At 47.6% G+C, this 21,137-nt stretch overlaps 2 protein-coding genes across 6 annotated transcripts in view; one reads left to right on the top strand and one right to left on the bottom strand.

The window, feature by feature from the left end:
- The first annotated feature begins 782 nt into the window (after window positions 1-782).
- Window positions 783-9,616, top strand: cbx7a (chromobox homolog 7a). Of its 2 annotated transcripts, none has more exons than XM_063222489.1 (7): window positions 783-1,335; window positions 2,483-2,526; window positions 3,055-3,123; window positions 3,364-3,430; window positions 5,043-5,249; window positions 5,410-5,692; window positions 8,111-9,616. In XM_063222489.1, the coding sequence occupies exons 1-7, from the start codon at window positions 1,267-1,269 to the stop codon at window positions 8,833-8,835; spliced, it is 1,464 nt and encodes a 487-aa protein (XP_063078559.1). In that variant the 5' UTR covers window positions 783-1,266; the 3' UTR covers window positions 8,836-9,616. The 2 variants fall into 2 exon arrangements, with proteins under 2 accessions (XP_063078559.1, XP_063078564.1); XM_063222494.1 differs by having other exon boundaries at window positions 785-1,335; window positions 3,058-3,123.
- Window positions 9,617-12,692: 3,076 nt separating this feature from the next.
- Window positions 12,693-21,137, bottom strand: part of ep300b (E1A binding protein p300 b) — a 46,672-nt gene continuing 38,227 nt past the window's right edge. For all 4 annotated transcript variants that reach the window (XM_063222449.1, XM_063222451.1, XM_063222458.1 and 1 more), the window contains exons 30-31: window positions 19,690-19,983; window positions 12,693-17,750 (exon numbers count right to left, since the gene is read on the bottom strand). In XM_063222449.1, coding sequence (XP_063078519.1) covers window positions 14,346-17,750; window positions 19,690-19,983 — 3,699 coding nt within the window. In that variant the 3' untranslated portion in view covers window positions 12,693-14,345. The remainder of the gene's footprint in view (window positions 17,751-19,689; window positions 19,984-21,137) is intronic.

Here is a 21,137-nt window from a genome sequence, read left to right as displayed (position 1 = left end):
ATATGTTGGCACTCGGTACAATGGCATAGCCAAAGTGATGGCAATTCCTTGAGACAGACTACTGTTGGTGATCAATATTCTTTGGTAAAGACCTCACAAACTCTGTAATGAGATGGCAAAATCACCCACAATCTACCAAACTGAAATGCTCTCGCCTCAAAGCCTCTTATAGCTGGCACAGTTAAAACAATGCAAATCAGTAGGAGCCAACGCGCAAAACATATAGAAACAACTGTTTAAATCTCTTCTGCGCTATATTGCACGTGGGTGTAGCGGCAAAGAGATATCCATAAGCGTAGGAGAGAACACCATAACCTTGTGGCCCCCTCATAAAAAGATATATTATTATTTCCAGGACCCCCACGGAAGGGGGGGTAGAACTGCCGTGGTGAGTCATTCAACATTCCCGTAAATGACATCACGCGCTGGAAAGGGCCGCTCTTCCAGTCACTTTTAGTTTTGCTTTTACAGAAAACGGCTATCAACAAGACACACCTTCATTTGTTTACATCTGCCATTTCATCTTTTGCGAGTGGAAAAATACCCCCCCCCCCCCAACACACGAACTAAAATGTAAAGAAATTTCGAAATTTCGGAATGTTTGTTTTGTTTTTGTATACGCGCGCATGATTGTCGTTCTCATTTGTTTCTATATCCATCCACATATTTTTACAAGAGCCCTAGGATATTCGAAATCAAATTTGAATGTTTCATTAAAAGTCTGGAAAATAGTCTGGATAAAAGGTACAATCTGCTCTAGCATTATTATTATTATTATTATTATTATTATTATTATTATTATTATTATCACTATTATTTCATCTTATATTTTGATCAGCATTGAAGCGATAGGGAGAATGTAGGCTTAACCAAGCAGCATGACCGTGACTTAGCTTACATACTTGGATAGGCTACTTTTCCTTGCGCGGACTCGTGCGGCCGTCAGGGCTCGACAAATAGAGGGGGACATTGAGCGCGCATTCAGAACGTGCACTATCCTTGGCAAGCACGCGCTAGGCAGTGGAGATGTGTCGCAGATTTGAAAACTCCCAAACAGAGGCGAGAATAGCTGGAAACATCTAGAAAACACTGGAAACATAGACTGTTTGTCCAGCTCAGAGAACAAGGGAGGCCATTATATCAAAACTGGCTTATTTCGAAAAGCGTTGCAGGACTTTCGCCATTTACATATTTTGCAAGGAACAGAGGGAGGCAGTAGCTACTTGCGTCCTTCCTATAGCGTGCGGGAAGCCCAACATAGTGGCGATGGAGCTGTCATCCCTCGGAGAACAAGTGTTTGCCGTTGAATCTATCACCAAGAAGAGAGTTAGAAAGGTAAGAAGACTTTCTTATTATACAAATAGAGACGGGATGTTTACTCGCAGTTGTTTCGCCATCACTAATTAAAAACCGTACACCTATTGAGTTGCAGATCACCGAGCCGAATGAGATTCCAAGTTTACGCATTGATGTTTTGTCACGTTTGCACGTGAGCGTTTTTGGGTCACATTATTTATGTCACTCGGAGCAACTTGAACTTGTTAGTTTTCACCAACTGGCGTAAAGATGACCGTTTTGCATATGCAGTGTGTGATGAACTTAGCATGTCCCTCCAGCGGAATGATGTGTTTTGTAACACTCTTGACCGTAGCTGCAGCGTTTGTAGGCCAGGGGGTGTGTGTGACAACGCGTGTGTCGTTGCCATCCGTGAACGTATGGGTTGCCCGGGTATAGCTGCGCCTTCCTGCGCTCAGCCAATGTTCGGTGGCTACGCAGTTTATTTACTTGTACAGAGGAACTAAAACGGATACTCGGATATGGGCTGTCCCCGTGCGAGAACGGCTCTTATGTTCTACCCGACTTGATCAAGCACAAGGTTAGATCAATGAGATTGTTGACCCAATGAAATTATAATAATGACATTGCGCATTACGAAATTAAATGTTTCAAGTAGGCGAGCTAATTCAACTTTTCAAAACGCATTTTTCGTAATGAGCAGAGTTGCCCACATGGTGTAGTATTTTGTAATATTTTAGACAGATTAAGAACACATCATGTGCGCAGAATTTTCTTCTGGCTGTCTGTAGGCTCGAATCTCTGCGGGGGGGTGTGCACAGAGGTGGCGAAGGGGGCATCGTGCCTTTTCTCTGTGAAGCGCGTTGCGCAATTCGACTTGTTTACATGTTACCATGGCCCCACCTATTCCCATCCATAAAATGTTCTCGAAACTCCTTTTTTATTGAACTCGCGAGCAAACCCATATGCGCACACGTCACCACAACAGTGGCGATCACGACGTTGACGTCACCTTCTATAATCTCCATTTCAAAACACACACCCCCTTAAGACCCCCGCCCCCAGTTGGATGGTTAAAGGGGCATACATCCTTTCTCTGAAGCATGTGCACAACAGCCATGATGGAGCATTATACAATACATGTGCTGAGCTGTAGTAACGTGTCTTTTGTTTTCTTCTTCCTCAGGGAAACGTGGAGTATCTCCTGAAGTGGCAAGGTTGGCCGCAAAAGTAAGCATTGCATCCAATCACATATTGTCCTGGTTGATTCTATTAAAATGTGGCTTGGCACAAATCACACAATGCCATCTCAACTTGCCCAGTCATATCATCATAATACGCTGGCATGCTTCTTTAAGATACATCCTTTATTTCACGTGTCTCTCCACAATTGAACGGACCATTTACACAAGGGGAATGTTTAATATCAATCCACATAGCCTTCTTTCAGGAAACACTAATAGCCCCATCAATGCCAGTGCATGATTTTAGCAAAGCACTGCAAAGACTGACCGATGTCACCTAGGCTCTTAGTTACAGAAAGTGTCATCCAATCACACGGCAGACTTCATACACCAGTTGAGTCATCGAATGACTCACAACATTGCCGTCAGGGAGCAGTGCTTTGTGCACTGTGTGCAGCCACTGAAGGGCATTGTGTGTGTTTTGTATGTTTGGCTGCGTGTAATATATGCTGGCAGGCCAGGCAGCAGCAGCTTAAGTGCTTACGCTGGTTTGTGTGGGTTTGGGTTTGTTGAGCAGGTACAGCACATGGGAACCTGAAGAACACATACTAGACCCACGACTGGTCCTGGAGTACGAGGAAAAGTGAGTAGTTGTTTTAGCCACAATAAACTGTTTATTACATACCTATTAACTATCATTACTATTATCATCATTATTATATTACTATATTACAAAAAGCCTATCTATCTATCTATCTATCTATCTATCTATCTATCTATCTATCTATCTATCTATCTATCTATCTATCTATCTATCTTAATGTTGTGGTTATTTACAAATAAAACTGACATTGACTTTGTCCTGAATTCTTTGTGATTCTAGGGAAGAGAAGGAGCGAGCCTTGGCCTACCGAAGAAAGGGTCTGCGGCCACGTCATCTGGTCCTGCGGGTATGTGTGCACTGCCAGAGATTCACATATTGTGTGCAGTTTTCCACCTTTCCTGAAGTGTTCTGCTAATAAAACCTCAGAAAGTGTGACAAGGAGGGTAGTCAGAGATGGATGGTGGGAAGGGGTACTTGACCCAGTTGGGAAGACGAGGTTGGAATCTGCATTGGGTCACTAGGTCAGCCATCCCCAGAAAGCCCAGTTTAGTCCCATTTTTTACAAACTGACATACTAAGAGTGCATGCAACACAAATGCGTGTGCACACACATACACTGTACTTCACTTCCTACTCTAACTTGCAGTGGTTCAGTGGCAGCATCTAAAAGTGCACGCACACACATAGGCCCACACACACACACTTTCTAGTCTTACTTGCAGGGGTTCAGTAGCAGTATTTACAAGTGTGAATACTGCTACTGAACCACTAACTGAATTGGGAATGTTGTCGCATCTCTTTTCTTGCCACTCAATTTGCGCGCATGCGCACACATGTCTAAACAAAGATCCCCCGCAGCACTGCGCAGACAAGTTGGTTTCTGAGCATAAACTGGGCTTAAGTGCTCAAGTACTGTATATGTGAACAGAAGGTGCGTTTTTTCACTTCTTTTAACATCCTAACCAAATTGTGCGCAGACAGCACAGCACAGGTTGTCTCCTTTCTGAGTTGGTGTTCTAATCATATCAGAAATGAAAAGAACAAGCCAATCACCCCGAGCATGCAAAAATATCACAAAAAATATAGTCTCCATGGAAACTAACACCAAATTATACAACATGTTACCACTACTGCCTATTATTGTGGACATCTTGTCAGCTCAAGCACATACTGTACGTTGGTAACAATCGTTCATATAACAAGTAAATTTTATGTAGCATTAATAGTTATTAAAACTTAATTCGTTTGCGTTTTGTCTTTCACAGCTTTATTATTGTCTTAAACCTATAAATTGTGAATCATACTTCTGTTAGGTTTTACGAGATTTTCTCAATTTCAGTGAAATACCTTCATATTTTCCTAAGGATACCCTACAAAGTGTCAAGTTGCTCCTTTACCCCACACAGAATATTACAAAATGAATAAAAACTGTGATATACGTATGTGGTCTGTATAATCGGATGAAAAGGTGTGCTGGCTGCTAATAGAAAACTTTGGAGTTGTCATGCAGTTGTTGTTATGGAATGGGGAGGCAGTGCATGAGGTGGTACCGATACGTAACAAAGTTGGAGGTAGGGCCTATTGGGTAACCATGGGGCAACACGGTACTCTCTCTTCGAGTGTTGTAAATCTGGACAAAGGAGTCTGTACACTTGAGGCAGCATTCAAAAATTCACTTTTGTGGTTAAGAGTGTAGGCCTATGCTCTCTTTTTCGGGTTATGCAGTATATTTTATTCATGCATTCCTTGCAGGTTATTTTACATTAATAGCCTAGCTACTGTATTGTATAACCTTTTAAATTCTTATATTGTGGTCTTCCATATTATTGTCCTTTCTACTACTATTATTGTCCTTTCTTTCATTTAATTTATCATCTTTCATTACCTGCTGTTGAATGTGAAGGTGATATGACTTGACTTGAAACATCTGCATGTACTGTACCTTTTCTCCTGTGTAGAACATGTACCCCATGGATCTCCGCAGTGCCCACAAGGCGTTAGAGAAGCCTCCTCCTCGCATCCGCCTCTCCCTCACGCGCACCATGGCCACAGACAGCCTAGAGCAGGGGTTGCGGCCGTGCAGGCCAGGGGACAGAGAGAGGGCTGGCATCCTCTGCCGCCTGGAGAAGAGGAGGAATAAGGGAAAAGTCCTTTTCCACGCAGTGGTATGTAAAATAGTGTACTTACTGTAATTATTTTTTTAGTCATTAGTAACTGTTGTGATTATAATAATTATTATTATTTTTTAAATATCATCAGAATATCGTTATCATGAAAATAAAAATAAAAAGTTGATTTTTTTTCTCCCCATATCGCTCCCTCTAGGGTCTAAAACAGGGGTCTAGACATCCCACCCTAGTGGAAAGGAACTTACCTCGCCTACATCCAAGCAAGCCCCCCAACCCACCAGCACAGCAACCCATGGAGGAGGAGAAATATGAGGAAGAGGAGGAGGAGGAAGAGTACACCGACGAGGGGGTGGAAGAACATATAGAGGAGGAGAGGGATCACAAGGTAGAACAACCACAGCAACAAGACGACAGGACAGATATGATGATGATCCTTGAAGAAACCATCAAGGCAGACGAGGACAAAGACTCAGCTGGTGGTAAGTTTTCTGTGATTGTGTTTTGGTGCACACACACACACACACACACGCGCGCACGCACACGCACACACACACACACACACACACACACACACACACACAAAGAAAAGAAAACCCAAGCATGTCAAAGCCAGCAGCAGCACTGCTGAAGAATTTTAACAGCAAATGAGTAACCCCGCCTTTAAGCCTTTCCCTGGCCTGGCTAAATTAAGACTTGATTGCATAAAGCCTCCGAAAAGGGGGACAGATGCGTCACACAAACGCGAATACCAACAAGGGCAGCGTTTCTAGTTTTCCACTGACATCACCTCAGCTGACGTGTGTGAACACTAAGTAAGTGACTGATTGTCCAACGACAGACTGTCGATCTTCAAAAATGATCCACATTCAAATTGCATTACATAGGCTACAATATTCAGCCTGTGCATGACTACTGCCTGGCTCCATCACTGATGAACTGTGACATCATCTTTATGATCGCTACTGTAAGGGATGAGTAAGTTGTCCTGTGAAAGACTTCTAATCTTCAGAAATGATTCACGCGCAAATTGCATTACATCGGCTACCATCGAATAGTGGCTGCCTAAGGGCTTCCGCACATAGGCTCCGAAAAAGTGCTGAGCACTGCTCCGCAAAAGTTCGATTCCATTGTTTTCATTAGAACCCCGCACACTGGCGCCAATGTCCGTGGACATTCGCGGATGTCGGATAGCAATTAGAGACAAATTCTATTTTGTCGGCGCCGCCCATTGACTATCAATGCTATGTTCGTGTGAAATTGGGTTTGGGGGTCCGAATTATGTCGAAAGCGAAAGTGCGCCGCAGTGCTGTCGGAGCCGATGTGCGGCCGGCCTAAGTTGCCTAGTGCAGTGGTTCCCAACCTTTTTCTTCAGGGACCCATGTTTTTACTATTGTAAGCTTTGGTGACCCAGCGCCCGCATGAGAGGAAGTCACTTGATACGCTCTGTCTCCTCCGAAAACTCATTTTAGTCATCATTTTATTCCTCAATTCGTCTTTGTTCAAAAACAGAATAAATGTTTAATGTAGCACTTAAATTGTGTTGCTTCTATGCATTTGTCATTTATTCAACATGGGCTACATATGGTATTAAAATGAAACCCCTTAAAACTCAAGAGGGCTTCGCGACCCCCCGTGGATCTTTGGCGACCCATAGGTTGGGAACCACTGGCCTAGTGCTCTAGCACTGATTAACTATTATTGAGGCATCATCTTCATGATCCGTAAGTGACAAGTTGCCATATGAAAGACTTTTCGAAATGGCATTACATATAATAGGCTACCATAGTCTTCCTATTACTAATGGCTGTCTAAAAACTATCAGTGCTCACTCACTGATGACCCATGTCCTTAGATTAGATTAGATTCCTTATTGTCCCATAAGCAAGGCAAGGCAAGTTTATTTATATAGCGCATTTCATACACAGGTGCAACTCAATGTGCTTCACAAAGTTAACAAATGTAAATGAAAGGAAACAGGGAAGAAAGAAGGAAATGAATTAGAGTCAAAAAGCATTTAAAAACATTAAGATAAAACATAAGGTAATAAAATAAAATAAAATAAAACAAATTAAATAAAAATAAAAATAATAAGAATAAGTAATTTAAGCTAGGGGAAAGCATCTGAGAACAGCTTTGTCTTGAGTCTAGATTTAAAGCTATCAATAGTGGGTGCATTTTTTATGTCATCTGGAAGCTGGTTCCAAAGCTTTGAAGCATAGAAGCTAAAGGCTGCCTCTCCACACTTTGTTTTGACTTTTGGAATCACCAGCAAATTCTTCTCCGTTGACCTTAGTGACCTAGTTGGTGCATACAGCTGAAACATATCCAGTAGATATGTGGGTCCCATTCCATTTAGTGATTTAAACACAAGTAGCATAGCCTTAAAATCAATTCTGTAGCTTACTGGGAGCCAATGCAGCGATCTTAAAATTGGAGTAATGTGGTCGAACTTCCTTGTCTTTGTAAGAACCCTTGCAGCTGCGTTTTGTACAAGTTGAAGCTGTTTAATGGTTTTATTGGGGAGGCCAGTAAAAAGACTGTTACAGTAATCAACTTTACTAGAAATAAAGGCATGTATTAGCTTCTCCAGATCATGTTTAGACATCAGGCCCCTAAATTTAGAGACGTTTTTTATGTGATAAAATGCAGACTTAGTAATAGCTTTCATGTGACTGTTGAAGTTTAGGTCACTGTCAATGAGGACCCCAAGATTTTTAACTGTTTCCCTTGCTTTCAGTCCCTTCGTTTCAAGGATAGTAGCAATCTTTTGTCTCTCCTCTCTTTTCCCAAATATAATTACTTCAGTTTTATCTGTGTTCAGCTAGGGATATTTGTTTTCACATCAGACTGATGACATCATCCTTCTCCTGATCCTGTTCTTCTTGCATGTTTCTCAGGCCCTCACTATTCAGACGGCTACTGCTCCTCACCTGAGCTGGACGTTCCTATGGTGACAGATGCACCAGAGGAGTGCAGCCCATGTCAGCGGATGGGGCTGGATGGGGACGAGCCGGTGGACAGCAATGCGACCTATGTGCCAGATGCAGGCCTTCTGCTGCTGAGTGACACAGCCAGAACTCTGGGGGACCTGGTGAGCCCAGGCCACAGCCCAGGCCACATCCCCGACGACAGCTTAGTGAGCGACTGTCCGTCAGAGGGAGCACAGGGCGTGGCGGCAACGATGATGATGATGATGATGACGACAACGACCGACCAATTGCAGAGCATTGCCGCCACCACCACCACAGTGCCACACGAGGCAGCCACATGCGAGTTGTCGTTAGCGTCGCCACTAGACGCCGGCTGCACGGCTCCAGCAGCAGCAGCTACAGCAGATAAGTCCAGCTCCGTCTCGCCCATCAGGGCCGAGGCCGAGGAGGCAGAGGCGGCGGAGTGCGAGCTGGTGGTGGTGTCCAAGAGGGACGTGACCATCGCCGCTGTGAACAAGAACAAGAAGGGCTCAGAGTCCAGCGTCACCACCACGCGGACGACCTCTGGCAAAGTGATCGTGACAGACGTGACCATCAATTCCTTGACAGTGACATTCAAAGAAGCGCTGAGGGCCGAGGGCTTCTTTAAGGGTTGTGGCATAGAACTGAAGGGGGATAACCGGGTCAAGTAAAGAAAAGAAAAGAAAAAAAATAGACACCAAGAGTTAGCCAGAGATAAAAAGGTGGAAGTTTATAACAAGGTATTGAAGGATCACATGTCACTTAACTGCATTATAATCTCCTTCCAGTCTACTTCCTTGTGTAAAAAGCTGGTGATTTGTTCGGTGTTTTTTGCAAAGTAGTACTACCTATCTCTGCGGTATTGCTTCCAGTGAAAACCACAGCAACAAGGCTGCTTTCACCCTTCCAGATCATTTCACTGATGTTGCCTGTTTACCTATTCACAGACGCAGCTAAAAAAGACACAACAGCCCTGAATCGCATAATAGGGTGAGATTCCATACAAGAAGGCTTTTGTTCCTGTGACTATCAGCTGTATGTGTGTTTGTATATATTGGATGCAGCGTACAATCACGTTGGCTGTTCCGTTGTGTTAGTTTGTTGGCCTTTTTCGCGCTGAAAAAAAAGGTTGCCTCCATTTCTGTTCAGTGGCTGCACATCTCCCTTTACTCCGTTGTTAAGCCTGTGCATTTTTAACAAGGGGGTGTCAACTTACACTACATGGTTAAGCGCAGATGAAGTAGTGAGGCTAGGATATGTTACGCAGTAGGGTTTTTTGTTGTATTTATCGCATGTCCGATCACACACGCTGAATTTAAATTATCAGTCATATGGTTATAAAATAACGAGTGAAGGAAAACTTAAATGTACTTGAATGTTTGCTTGCTGGTTTTTGGTGTAGTTTATATTACCAATACATTTTTTATTTACCAATAAAAAAAAATAACCAGTTGTGACTGCTCATCTTTCTAACCGTGACCTTGGTTCTGCATCATATTCATAACACAAGCTGGCAAATGTGAACTTGCAATGTTCAGATCAGAATCTATATTAATCCCAATGATGGGGAAATCTAGATCTCAATCTGACAGATTACAAGAGGAAACAAACCGCTAGAATGAGGTCATAACTGAGAGGTAGAAGACATCAGGTATGGCGGTCTTCACTGTAGTTCCGGAAAGATGCTCTAGAGGCCACTGTTGCAAATGAAAATTAAAGCCGCAAGCGGCGATGACGGGCCCTCGCACCTACGTTGCAGGGCCGGGGCATATTGCCAGCGCCCCATCACCATTTTTTGTTTGTCTAAGTCAGATTCACAAAACTTACTTTCAAGCAACATGTATTATATGCATACATGTGTGCGTTTTAAAATGCCAAAAAAGTCCAAATATCTCACTTCCTGTTGGGCGTGGCCATATCGTTGTATGGACTTTATTGTGCGCCTTAGTGAGATACACAACTTAAAAAAAATCCCGAGTCTGTAGCTGAAAGTAGATGTTGGCTCCGCCCTAACCGTGTTTGGGGGCGTGGCCTCCATTTCAGGCAATTACAAAAGTTAGTATTCATTATATGCATACATGTGTGCGTTTGCACGGTTTTAAAACACTCCAAACTGAAATGGTGGCCAACTTCCTGTTTTAAAATGACAAAAAAGTCAAAATATGTCACTTCCTGTTGGGCGTGGCCATATCGTTGCATGGACTTTATTGTGCGCCTTAGTGAGATACACAACTTTAAGAAACTCCCGAGTCTGTAGCTCAAAGTAGAGGTTGGCCCCGCCCCTAAACTTCCTGTTGGGCGTGGCCATATCGTTGTATGGACTTTATTATGCGCCTTAGTGAGATACACACCTTAAAAAAACTCCCGAGTCTGTAGCTCAAAGTATATGTTGGCCCCGGCCCTAAACGCATTTGGGGGCGTGGCCTCGTACCCGCGCTCCATCAGGGGTTAAGATTCTGCGTCTGAGTAGTGGTGGGAATCTCCAATGTGTTTACCAAGTGGCGTAAGTGTCCGACCACCGGAAGAACCCAATTTATATACCCAAATTCATAGAGCCGCCATCTTGTCAAATTACGAGATATCAAAAATTCCTTTGCAATATATTATCGTCAATGCCTTGAGGTCATGTCCACCGAATATGAAGTCAATACGATGTACGGTGTAGGACAAGTACGTTAAAGTCCGAAACAAATGCCAAAAAATTCCAAAAAGTGCCAAAAAAGTCAAAATATCTCACTTCCTGTTGGGCGTGGCCATATCGTTGTATTGGACTTTATTATGCGCCTTGGTGAGATACACATTTTAAAAAAACTCCCCAGTCTGTAGCTCAAAGTATATGTTGGCCCCACCCCTAAACGCGTTTGGGGGCGTGGCGTCGTCCCCGTGTCCCATCAGGGGTTGATATTCGGCGCCTGAGTAGCGGTGGCTATCTCCGATTTGTGTACCAAGTGGCGTAAGTGTCCGAGCACCGGAAGTACCCGAAAAATGGCCCAACGTGGCTAAATACCAAGGGAGAATAATAATAATAATTAAAGCCGCAAGCGGCGATGACGGGCCCTCGCACCTACGTTGCAGGGCCGGGGCATATTGCCAGCGCCCCATCACCATTTTTTGTTTGTCTAAGCCAGATACACAAAACTTACTTTCAAGCAACATGTATTATATGCATACATGTGTGCGTTTTAAAATGCCAAAAAAGTCAAAATATGTCACTTCCTGTTGGGCGTGGCCATATCGTTGTATGGACTTTATTGTGCGCCTTAGTGAGATACACATCTTAAAAAAACTCCCAAGTCTGTAGCTCAAAGTAGATGTTGGCCCCGCCCCTAAACGTGTTTGGGGGTGTGGCCTCAATTTCAGGCAAATACAAAAGTCAGTATTCATTATATGCATACATGTGTGCGTTTGCACGGTTTTAAAACACTCCAAACTGAAATGGTGGCCAACTTCCTGTTTTAAAATGACAAAAAAGTCAAAATATGTCACTTCCTGTTGGGCGTGGCCATATCGTTGCATGGACTTTATTGTGCGCCTTAGTGAGATACACAACTTTAAGAAACTCCCGAGTCTGTAGCTCAAAGTAGAGGTTGGCCCCGCCCCTAAACTTCCTGTTGGGCGTGGCCATATCGTTGTATGGACTTTATGCGCCTTAGTGAGATACACACCTTAAAAAAACTCCCGAGTCTGTAGCTCAAAGTATATGTTGGCCCCGGCCCTAAACGCATTTGGGGGCGTGGCCTCGTACCCGCGCTCCATCAGGGGTTAAGATTCTGCGTCTGACTAGTGGTGGGAATCTCCAATGTGTTTACCAAGTGGCGTAAGTGTCCGACCACCGGAAGAACCCAATTTATATACCCAAATTCATTGAGCCGCCATCTTGTCAAATTACGAGATATCAAAAATTCCTTTGCAATATATTATCGTCAATGCCTTGAGGTCATGTCCACCGAATATGAAGTCAATACGATGTACGGTGTAGGACAAGTACGTTAAAGTCCGAAACAAATGCCAAAAAATTCCAAAAAAGTGCCAAAAAAAGTCAAAATATCTCACTTCCTGTTGGGCGTGGCCATATCGTTGTATTGGACTTTATTATGCGCCTTAGTGAGATACACATTTTAAAAAAACTCCCGAGTCTCTAGCTCAAAGTATATGTTGGCCCCACCCCTAAACGCGTTTGGGGGCGTGGCGTCGTCCCCGTGTCCCATCAGGGGTTGATATTCGGTGCCTGAGTAGCGGTGGCTATCTCCGATCTGTGTACCAAGTGGCGTAAGTGTCCGAGCACCGGAAGTACCTGAAAAATGGCCCAACGTGGCTAAATACCAAGGGAGAATAATAATAATAATAATAATAATCCTTAGGAAAACAATAGGGCTTCGCACCGAGAGGGCGAAGGGCCACCGCGTGGCCCTTGCACTTCGGTGCTCGGGCCCTAATAATAATCCTTCGGAAAACAATAGGGCTTCGCACCGAGAGGGCGAAGGGCCACCGCGTGGCCCTTGCACTTCGGTGCTCGGGCCCTAATAATGATGTTTGTTCAGGTAAGTGGGAATGAATTCATCATTCACAGAACAACACAGCCTGGCATTATCCATGATCACACGCCACGCCAGAGCCGAATTGTGCAAGAGGTAAACAGGTAGTTCACAGCCATAACATTTTTTTATCATCATTTTAAATTTTATTACAAAAAAACAGTATTTGAGTCCACAACTTGTGTTTTCTTTGTACAGTAAAAAATATTAAATTAAACCCCGTTGCTGTTCTTGAGTAAACAGCTATAGTGGGGGAAGAGGTGTAAGGAGATGGTGGGGGTGGGGGGTGGGATGGCTGTGGCGGTGGGAGTTCCAGAAAGGGAAGGAGGAGTGGGGGCGACCAGGCTGACACCTGGGTCTCGAGTCCATGGAGGGAGTACGGAGAGATTTAACCACCCCCAGTACCCCACCCCTCTCCCATTCATTTCTCATCATTTGAAGTTCATAGAAGTTTCCCCACCCCATTCCCCAGTCCACCACGCAAAGACAGCTGCCCCCACTCTTATGTGCGCATACACACACACTCGCACAGGTACACACACACAGACACACACACATTCACATTTGCACCACAACACACACTGTTCCAGCGCATGTCCTTGTGCAGAACCACCTTCACCTCCTGGTAAAGTCATTCATAAATAAGGAGAGTGCGCGTACAAACACACACTCACAAACGAGGGTGCGCGAGTGTGTATGGGAGGGAAGGAGTGGGGAGGGTGGGGTGGTGGTGGGGTCGCGATTCCCCTTGGAGGGGCGATTGGTGTCCAATGGTTAGGCATTTCAAAAGTGGCTTGAAAGTTTAAGATCCATTGGCCAACTACTGCACACGCACCCCAATCCAAGAGGCACCCCCTCCCCACCCCACCCCCGAAACACTGAAATACATAATCCCATTTAACAAAGGAACCCAACCCACCCAGACATCATCATGGACAGATAAGCTAGCCTATGTCTGCCCACCTCACCAGTCATTAACAAAAATATATTCTTTGTGAATAGTAGCAGTCTCAGGGTACATAAACCGTTTTTGAAAAACTCAAATAAATAAAGCAAAAAAACAAAAGACATAACTTTACAAGGAAGATATGCATGATGTTTGGATTCATAATATTAATAACAATAATACTCCACATCACTCCGCAAAAAAAAGATGAAAACAGACTGTGATTGACGGAGGGAAAAAAACAATAAAAAGTCCATTGCATTAAATCACTTACTCTTTAATATCTCACCACTTTTTAAAATCTTAAAAATATCTCCTAAAAAAGGCAAATACTCCTCTTCTCTCCTCTCGACCCCAAAAATATTTCCTGTTTTTTTTTCTCTAAGGGAGAAAAAAAAAAATCATCCCCTCTCTTTGTACACAATTGGCAAAAGAAAAAATATAATATATTAACAGCAATAACTTACCATTCATTTATTTAACTCATTCATTTGACATTTTTGATTTAAATCGTAAGCATCTCCCATAGGAAGGTCAGTTCATTGCGTTTATATTGAAAAACATTAAATAATAATCTTTGTACTGATTTTTAAAAAAGGAGAAAAAAAAATAAAAAGCAATATTTAAAAGCTAACACTGTCCGCACTCCTTGTGTGTGTGTGTGAGGTGTCTATGTTCAGGAGGGGAGCACCTCAAATTGCTACATGATGTCTAACGAGGAATTGTGATTCATTCCGGAGCCGAGTTCCTGCCCGCCCCCCGACAGCATGTCCGCGGGCCCCCCACCGGGCCCGTGCAGCGCCCCCATGCTGCTCAGCTGCGACAGCATGGCGCTCTGGTCCTGCCCAAACGGGCCACCCCCCGAAGGCTCCATGGGGTTCTGCTGGCCGGACTGTCCCGGCTGCTGCTGCTGCCCCATGCCCGGGTGGTGCTGCGCTAGGTGGGAGGGGTGCGGGGAGCCCGTCTGCGTCTGGGGCGAGATGTGGTGGGGCGAGGGCTGCGGCTGCATGCGGGGCGAGGGGCTGGAGTGTGGCGGCTGCGAGTGCGGCCGCGGCGAGGGCTGGGGGGAGCGCACCTGGTTGGGGAGGGAGGAGGCCAGCTGCTGCGGCTGGCCCTGCAGGTGCGGCGACTGGGACATCTGCTGCTGCTGCTGCGTGGTCTGGGGGCTCATGGGGCTGCCGTGCTGGGCAGGGGAGCCTCCAGACAGGTGCTGCTGCTGCTGCAGGAGCCTCTGTTGCAGGGCCTGCTGGAGGAGCGCTTGGGGGTTCTGTGGTCCTCCGCCCTGGGGACCACCTCCTGGTTGCTGGGGACCCTGCGGTGGACCTCCTGGCCCCCCTCCGGGGCCTCCGTCAGCCCCCTGCTGCATGAGGGCGTTCTGCTGCTGCTGCTGCTGCTGCTGCATCTGGAGCCGCTGCTGGAGGGCGGCCGTGGCGGCCTGCTGCTGGGCGCCGGGCGGGAGCTGACCTCCAGGGCCCATCTGCTGCATGGTACCCGGCTGGCCCATGTAGCCCTGCGGCGGGCCTTGCTGCGGAGGCTGCGGCTGCTGGAACTGCACGTGGTTGGCCATTTGCTGCTGTTGTTGCTGCTGCTGCTGCTGCTGCTGCTGAGCCGCCTGCTGTTGCTGCAGGTGTCTCCTCAGTAGGAGTTCTCTGAACTGCGGGTTGATGTTGGCCATGGAGGTTCCTTGGCCCGGCCCTGGCATGCCCCCTTGCTGCTGCTGCTGGGCTTGCTGCTGGGCCTGCTGCTGTTGGAGTGCTGCGACTTGCTGTGGTAACATGGGCCTCTGCTGCTGCTGCTGCTGCTGCTGTTGCTGCATCTGTTGTTGCTGCTGCAGTTGAGCTATGGACTGCATGCTGACGCCTCCTTGTCCTAAGTGCATGCCACCTGGCCCTGCGGCGCCCGCCGGACCCGCTTGCTGGCCGCCGGGACCACCGGGCATGGGTCCTCCTCCGCCGGGCACCACCTGAGGGCCGCCGGGCACGCCAGGGGGCACCACGCCGCCGGGACCTCCGGGCCCGCCCGTGCCGCCCTTGTACTTGCAGACCCGCTGCTTGATGAAGGCCGCCATGAGCTGGGGGTTGGAGCGCAGGATGTTGAGCACCTGCTGCTGCTGTAAGGGGGAGCTGGGCGAGCGCAGGGTGCGCAGCAGCTCCTGGAGGGCCGTCTGGGGGAAACCGCCCGGGCCGGCTGGGCCTCCGGGACCCACCACACCCGCGCCGGGCACTCCGGCGCTGGGGCCCGCCGCGCCACCACCCGGCTGCATGTTGATCATGGGGTTGCGGACGCCCATTTGTCCAGCTTGCTGCTGCATCTGCTGCTGTTGCTGTGCGGACAGCGGCATCCCTGGCTGCCCCCCCATGGGCCCCATCATGCCTGGGGGTCTCTGGGGTGGCATGCCCTGGCCGGCCCACTGCTGCTGCTGCTGCTGCCCCGGCTGGAGCTGCTGGGGGCCCACCCTGGCCTGGAGGGGGCCCACTTGCCCCGGCATCTGGCCCTGGGCGTTGGGTGGCAGGCCGGGGCCTTGAGGTTGTTGCTGAGGCTGCTGCTGTTGCATGGGGCCTCCAGGGCCCACCATCATGCCAGGAGGCACCTGCTGCTGCTGCTGCTGCTGCTGCTGCTGCTCTAGGTGGGCCCGGGCTGCAGAGGCCGCCTGCGGAGGCAAGCCCTGCGGCACGCCCACCATGCCCACGTTGGGGTGCGGCACCATGCCCATCTGGCCGCCGGGGCCTTGCTGCTGCTGGGGGTGGTGCGGGTGCGGGGCCATCATGCCTGGCCCTCCGCCCTGGCCCTGGTTGGCTGCCGCGGCGGCGGCAGCGGCCTGCTGTTGCCTCTGCAGCATGTGCACCTGCGCCATCTTCCGCTGGGCGTCTGCCATCTGCTGGATCTTCATGGCGATCTCCACGGCGGCTTGCGGCGGGCCCGACGGAGCCTGCTGCTGCTGGGGTTGTTGTTGTTGTTGCGGTCCCCCCTGCCCTGGCTGCTGAGGTCCTGGCGGGCCTGGCTGGGGCTGCTGCTGCTGGGACATGGGCGACTGGCCGGGGTTGGGCGGATGCGGGGGCGTCTGTTGCTGCTGCGGCGGTTGCGGAGGGGTGGCGGGTCCCAGGCCTGGCTTGCCGTGGGTCTGGCCGCGGGGCGAGGAGCCAGGTGGAGGGTGAGGGCCTCTGGGCCCGCCGTACGGAGACATGCTGTTGGGGTGCTGCGGATGTTGCATCTGCTGCTGCTGCTGCTGTTGTTGCTGCGGCATGCCCTGCATTTGCTGCTGATGTTGGGGTGAGTTCATCATGCCGCCACCACCGCCGCCGCCTGGCCCTCCCTGCATCTGCTGCGGGTACTGGTGGTGCATGGCATGCGGTGGCATCCCGCCTTGCTGTGGCATGCCCATCTGCTGCTGTTGCTGTTGTTGTTGTTGCGGCCCTCCACCACCAGGGGGACCTCCTCCTCCTCCTCCTCCACCACCACCAGGGACACCACCCATGCCACCGCCGGGCTGGGGCATGGCAGGGGGCATCCCCGGCTGCGTGGGCGTCTGCGGGGTGGGCGGCTGGGTGCCCACCGAGGTGGGCGTGCTGGGCCCCGTGGCGCCGTTGTTGCCCGAGGGCGAGGAGGGCAGGCCCCCGGGTCCGGGCGTGCCGTCGGGGGCCACGGGCTGGGCGCCGCGCTGCATGGTGGCCATGCGCCGGCGCAGCATCTGGGCCTGCTGGAGCCGGTGCTGCAGCTGCTGCTGGCGCAGCTTGTGCTTGATGTTGAGGCAGAAGGGCACGGGGCACTTGGCCTCCTGGCAGTGCTTGGCGTGGTAGCAGCAGAGGGCGATGAGCTGCTTGCAGATGGGGCAGCCGCCGTTGGTCTTGCGCTTGCACCCTTTGGTGTGCTGCACCACGCGCTTCATCTTCTGGCACGAGGGCAGCGAGCAGTTGGCGTTGCGGCACTGGCAGGCGTGCACCAGGGACTGGATGCAGCGCTGGATGCTCAGGCGGCGCGAGTCGCTGGGGTTCTGCGTGGAGGCGGCCGCCGCGTTGTTGCTCTCGTCGTCCAGGCCCAGGCCCAGCTTCTCCATCTTGTGCTCGTGGCCTTTGGTGTTGTAGCATTTGGCACACAGGTCGTAGTCCTGCAGGAGAGAAAGACAGAGAGGAGAAAGGAGGGACAAAGGGGGGAAAAAGGGAGACAAAGACAAAGACTGAATCCTACAGTTCTCTCCATGATTGCAGTCCAAAGAAAATTCAACTGGGTGCACATTTTTGTTACGAAATGACCAAGAATACAAAATTGGAATTTTTCACACAAACACGTTCACACACAAACACACACAAACACGGCACGAAATGTTCTAGTGCTATGTTATAGGAAAACTGGGCTTCTTTTTTTAAAAAAAACATGTATTCTAAGGTATTTGAATATATTCTGAAATGCAATATGTTCACAATAACATGCAGCTGCAGCTCACTAGCATGCAAGACTTCTTAAATGATTAATTCTTAAATGATAAATCGTTCTGAAACAGAGGGCAGTAAAGACGAGTTAATTTGTTAGTCATCATTAGACCTACACATAGTTAAGACCAGTGTTGGGCAAGTTACTTCGAAAAAGTAACTAGTTACTAGTTACTAGTTACTTCTCCAAAAAAGTAACTGAGTTACTTCCTGAGTTACTCCGGTATCAAAGTAACTAGTTACCAGTAAAAGTAACTAGGCCTATTGCGTTACTCGCCCCCCGACCATGTTTCATAAACCACATAGAGAAGGACGGTAAAGACAGGTAACGTTACAAACAACAATTTATTGCAACATAATAAACCAAAGCCACTGGATGGACAAAATATATATATATTTTTTTTTATAAAAGAAAATAACACATTTTAATAGGCTTATTTAAATTCAACTGAAAATGTGCATGCTAAATCCAAATTTAAATTAGGCCTACTACTAAATGTAGTATTGACATTTTAATTATTACTAAATGCTACCCTTTCAAACAAGACTACGATTACGTCATTTTGTAGTTTACAGAGTCGTGAAGCAGTAAAAGACGCGACCTGTGACGCGCCCACAAAATGCGGAAGTAACCACTTTGCGTCTTTGTCTCGAAGCGTGCGAGTTGAGTTTGTGTTGTTATCAGCGAGCTACTTCATCGTGGTTAGTGAGAAGTTGAATCATGATGAAGTTCTGAGCATGTTATTTGCGTATTCTGACTCTGAAGGACAGTTTTTATCTCACGAGGAGGATGATGATCGGACGAGCACTCTTTGTTTACCGCGGCGAAACTCTGAAGGCAGTGATGCCGACATGCGAAGCAAGGATGTTCTCTAAGCACACACACACATTGAAACTCATTCGGTGACTTTATCCGATCTCAAGTGAGTCGGCGGTAGTGGCGAATGCAGTCGTAGTGTCCATACAGGTAGGCCTATTGTTGAGGAATTAGGGGTGAGAGAAGTGTTTCTGGTAATGTTAGCTTGCGCTCCCTCCATTCAGCCCCTGGTGATGCGGGTAGCCACCTATCCGGACGCAAACGCAATAATCCTGGGATCATACAAACACTGTTCACCAAGCAGCACACACACACTCATTCTGTCCCTCTTTCTGACTTCTACTGGGTGGATGGCAGCGGCGAACGTGGCCATATGACCGTATGGAGAGGTAATAGAACGCACGGTGACGACGCATAGGCTACCCAAACAGTAACGTGCAGTAACGAGTGTATGAAATTGTAACGGCGTTATACTGACAGTAAGAATAATTAGTTAGATTATCCGTTACTGAAAAAAGTAATGGCGTTAGTAACGCCGTTCATTTAAACGCCGTTATTCCCAACACTGGTTAAGACTAGGAGGTTAGGAGATCTATGCCTATCTAGGAGTTATTAAGAAACTAGTTACAATATAAAGCTCTCTTAGTTGTACTGTGTGCACATCTAAGATTTATTCTAATGAAGCCAGTTAAAATACAAAGTTCTCTTGGTTGTAATTTCACTCCAACAACGCAGACACAAAACAACAACAACAACCACAACAACAACATCGTTCGCACGGTTTTCTCGGAGTTACCCACCAGTCCTCGTACCTCGCAGACCGTGCAGTGGAAGCGAGTTTCCACATGGTGTTTGCACTCGTTGCAGGTATAGACGAAGCGATCCTGGCTCTGGTTGTGCAGCTCCACCAGCATGCACATGGAGCTCCACTTGGAGCGCCGCAACGAGCTGAACTCCAGGTGCTTGTCGCGCGCCAGCGTCAGGAAGGCGTCGCGCCCGTCCATCAGGTCGCACGCCATCAGCGGGTCCACGTCCGTGATGGGTGGCAACGAGTTGGCCGTGGGCCCGGCGATCAGCCGGATCACAAAGAACACCTGGTTTTGTTGGAGACACGGGAAAGGGTTAAAACGTGAGCGCTTTTGTGCTGCGGCTCTGCACTTTGCAGAATTGTGCAAGACAAGTAAAGTCCTCCTGTATTTTTATTATATATTGCTATTATGCTGACCATGCAAATGACCTTGACTGAGCCTCATGTAAAAATGATTACACTTCTTATGCAAATGCTATTTTTCTCAGACATTCCTAGGGAAAGGATACAAATATTAAGGGCAATGGATTTTGCAAAATTGCAGAAATTAAGTTGAAATCCTCCTGTGTTTTACGCAGAGTAACTTGCTATTGTGCTGACATCTTAAATGTGAGAATGACCTTGACTCATCCTTATACAGAAATGTGTGGACAGGGGAAACATGTTGGTGCTTTTTTTTTGCAGAATTGTGAAATTAAGTGAAGTCTCCCTGTATGTATATCTATGTCTTGTTTTTGTATGTGTGTGAGTATATGTATAACATGCTTTTGTGCAGAAGGTGAGACTGGAAAAGAGTAGAAGTCCGCACACTGTGGCTCCACTTTGACAATTTATTCAGGTCATACAACGTTTCGACCCAACACGGTCTTCATCGGGCATGTGCTTAGAACATTCTAACCACCGTGCTGGTTCTAACCTATTCTAGAACAAGGTGAGAATGACCTTGACTGACCCACATGTAGAAAAGATTACACAATTGAAACCTAAGATTAACATTATGGTCACTATTGACATGCACTCATGGTACAGGGTTCATACACTTTTTCAAAAAATGTTTCCCATGACTTTTCCATGACTTTTCCAAAACCTTTTTCTGAATTTCCAGGACCGAAAAACCAATGACCAATCGCGCGCGGGGGGTGGGGGCGTATTAGGCTATATTACAGGCTATATTACGTAGCCTATATTATAAATATGTAATTACTGTATCTATCTATTAGGCATGGAACGGTTTGCGTAGCAAACCGAAACCGTACGGTCTGGATGTCACGGAACGGGGTGGTGCGCAACCGCACGGTGTCCACGGTTTCCAAAAAAAAAAGAGAGTGACCTCCGGCGCACGACGAAATTAAAATCCTACTACTTTTACAAGCATAGAACACAAAGACTACGTAGGAAATTGGGTGTGGAAAGACTGACTTCTATCAGCCAAATGAAATG

Source organism: Engraulis encrasicolus, chromosome 2, assembly GCF_034702125.1.
Source record: "Engraulis encrasicolus isolate BLACKSEA-1 chromosome 2, IST_EnEncr_1.0, whole genome shotgun sequence".
Lineage (NCBI taxonomy): Eukaryota > Metazoa > Chordata > Actinopteri > Clupeiformes > Engraulidae > Engraulis > Engraulis encrasicolus.
This window is presented reverse-complemented; position numbering and strand designations above follow the sequence as displayed.

Bases quoted from the DNA above. Each gene is read 5' to 3' on its own strand.
- cbx7a (XM_063222489.1), top strand. From the start codon at position 1,267: ATGGAGCTGTCATCCCTCGGAGAACAAGTGTTTGCCGTTGAATCTATC. The intron at 5,250-5,409 runs GTATGTAAAATA...CGCTCCCTCTAG, and splicing joins AAGTCCTTTTCCACGCAGTG to GGTCTAAAACAGGGGTCTAG. The intron at 5,693-8,110 runs GTAAGTTTTCTG...CATGTTTCTCAG, and splicing joins GGACAAAGACTCAGCTGGTG to GCCCTCACTATTCAGACGGC.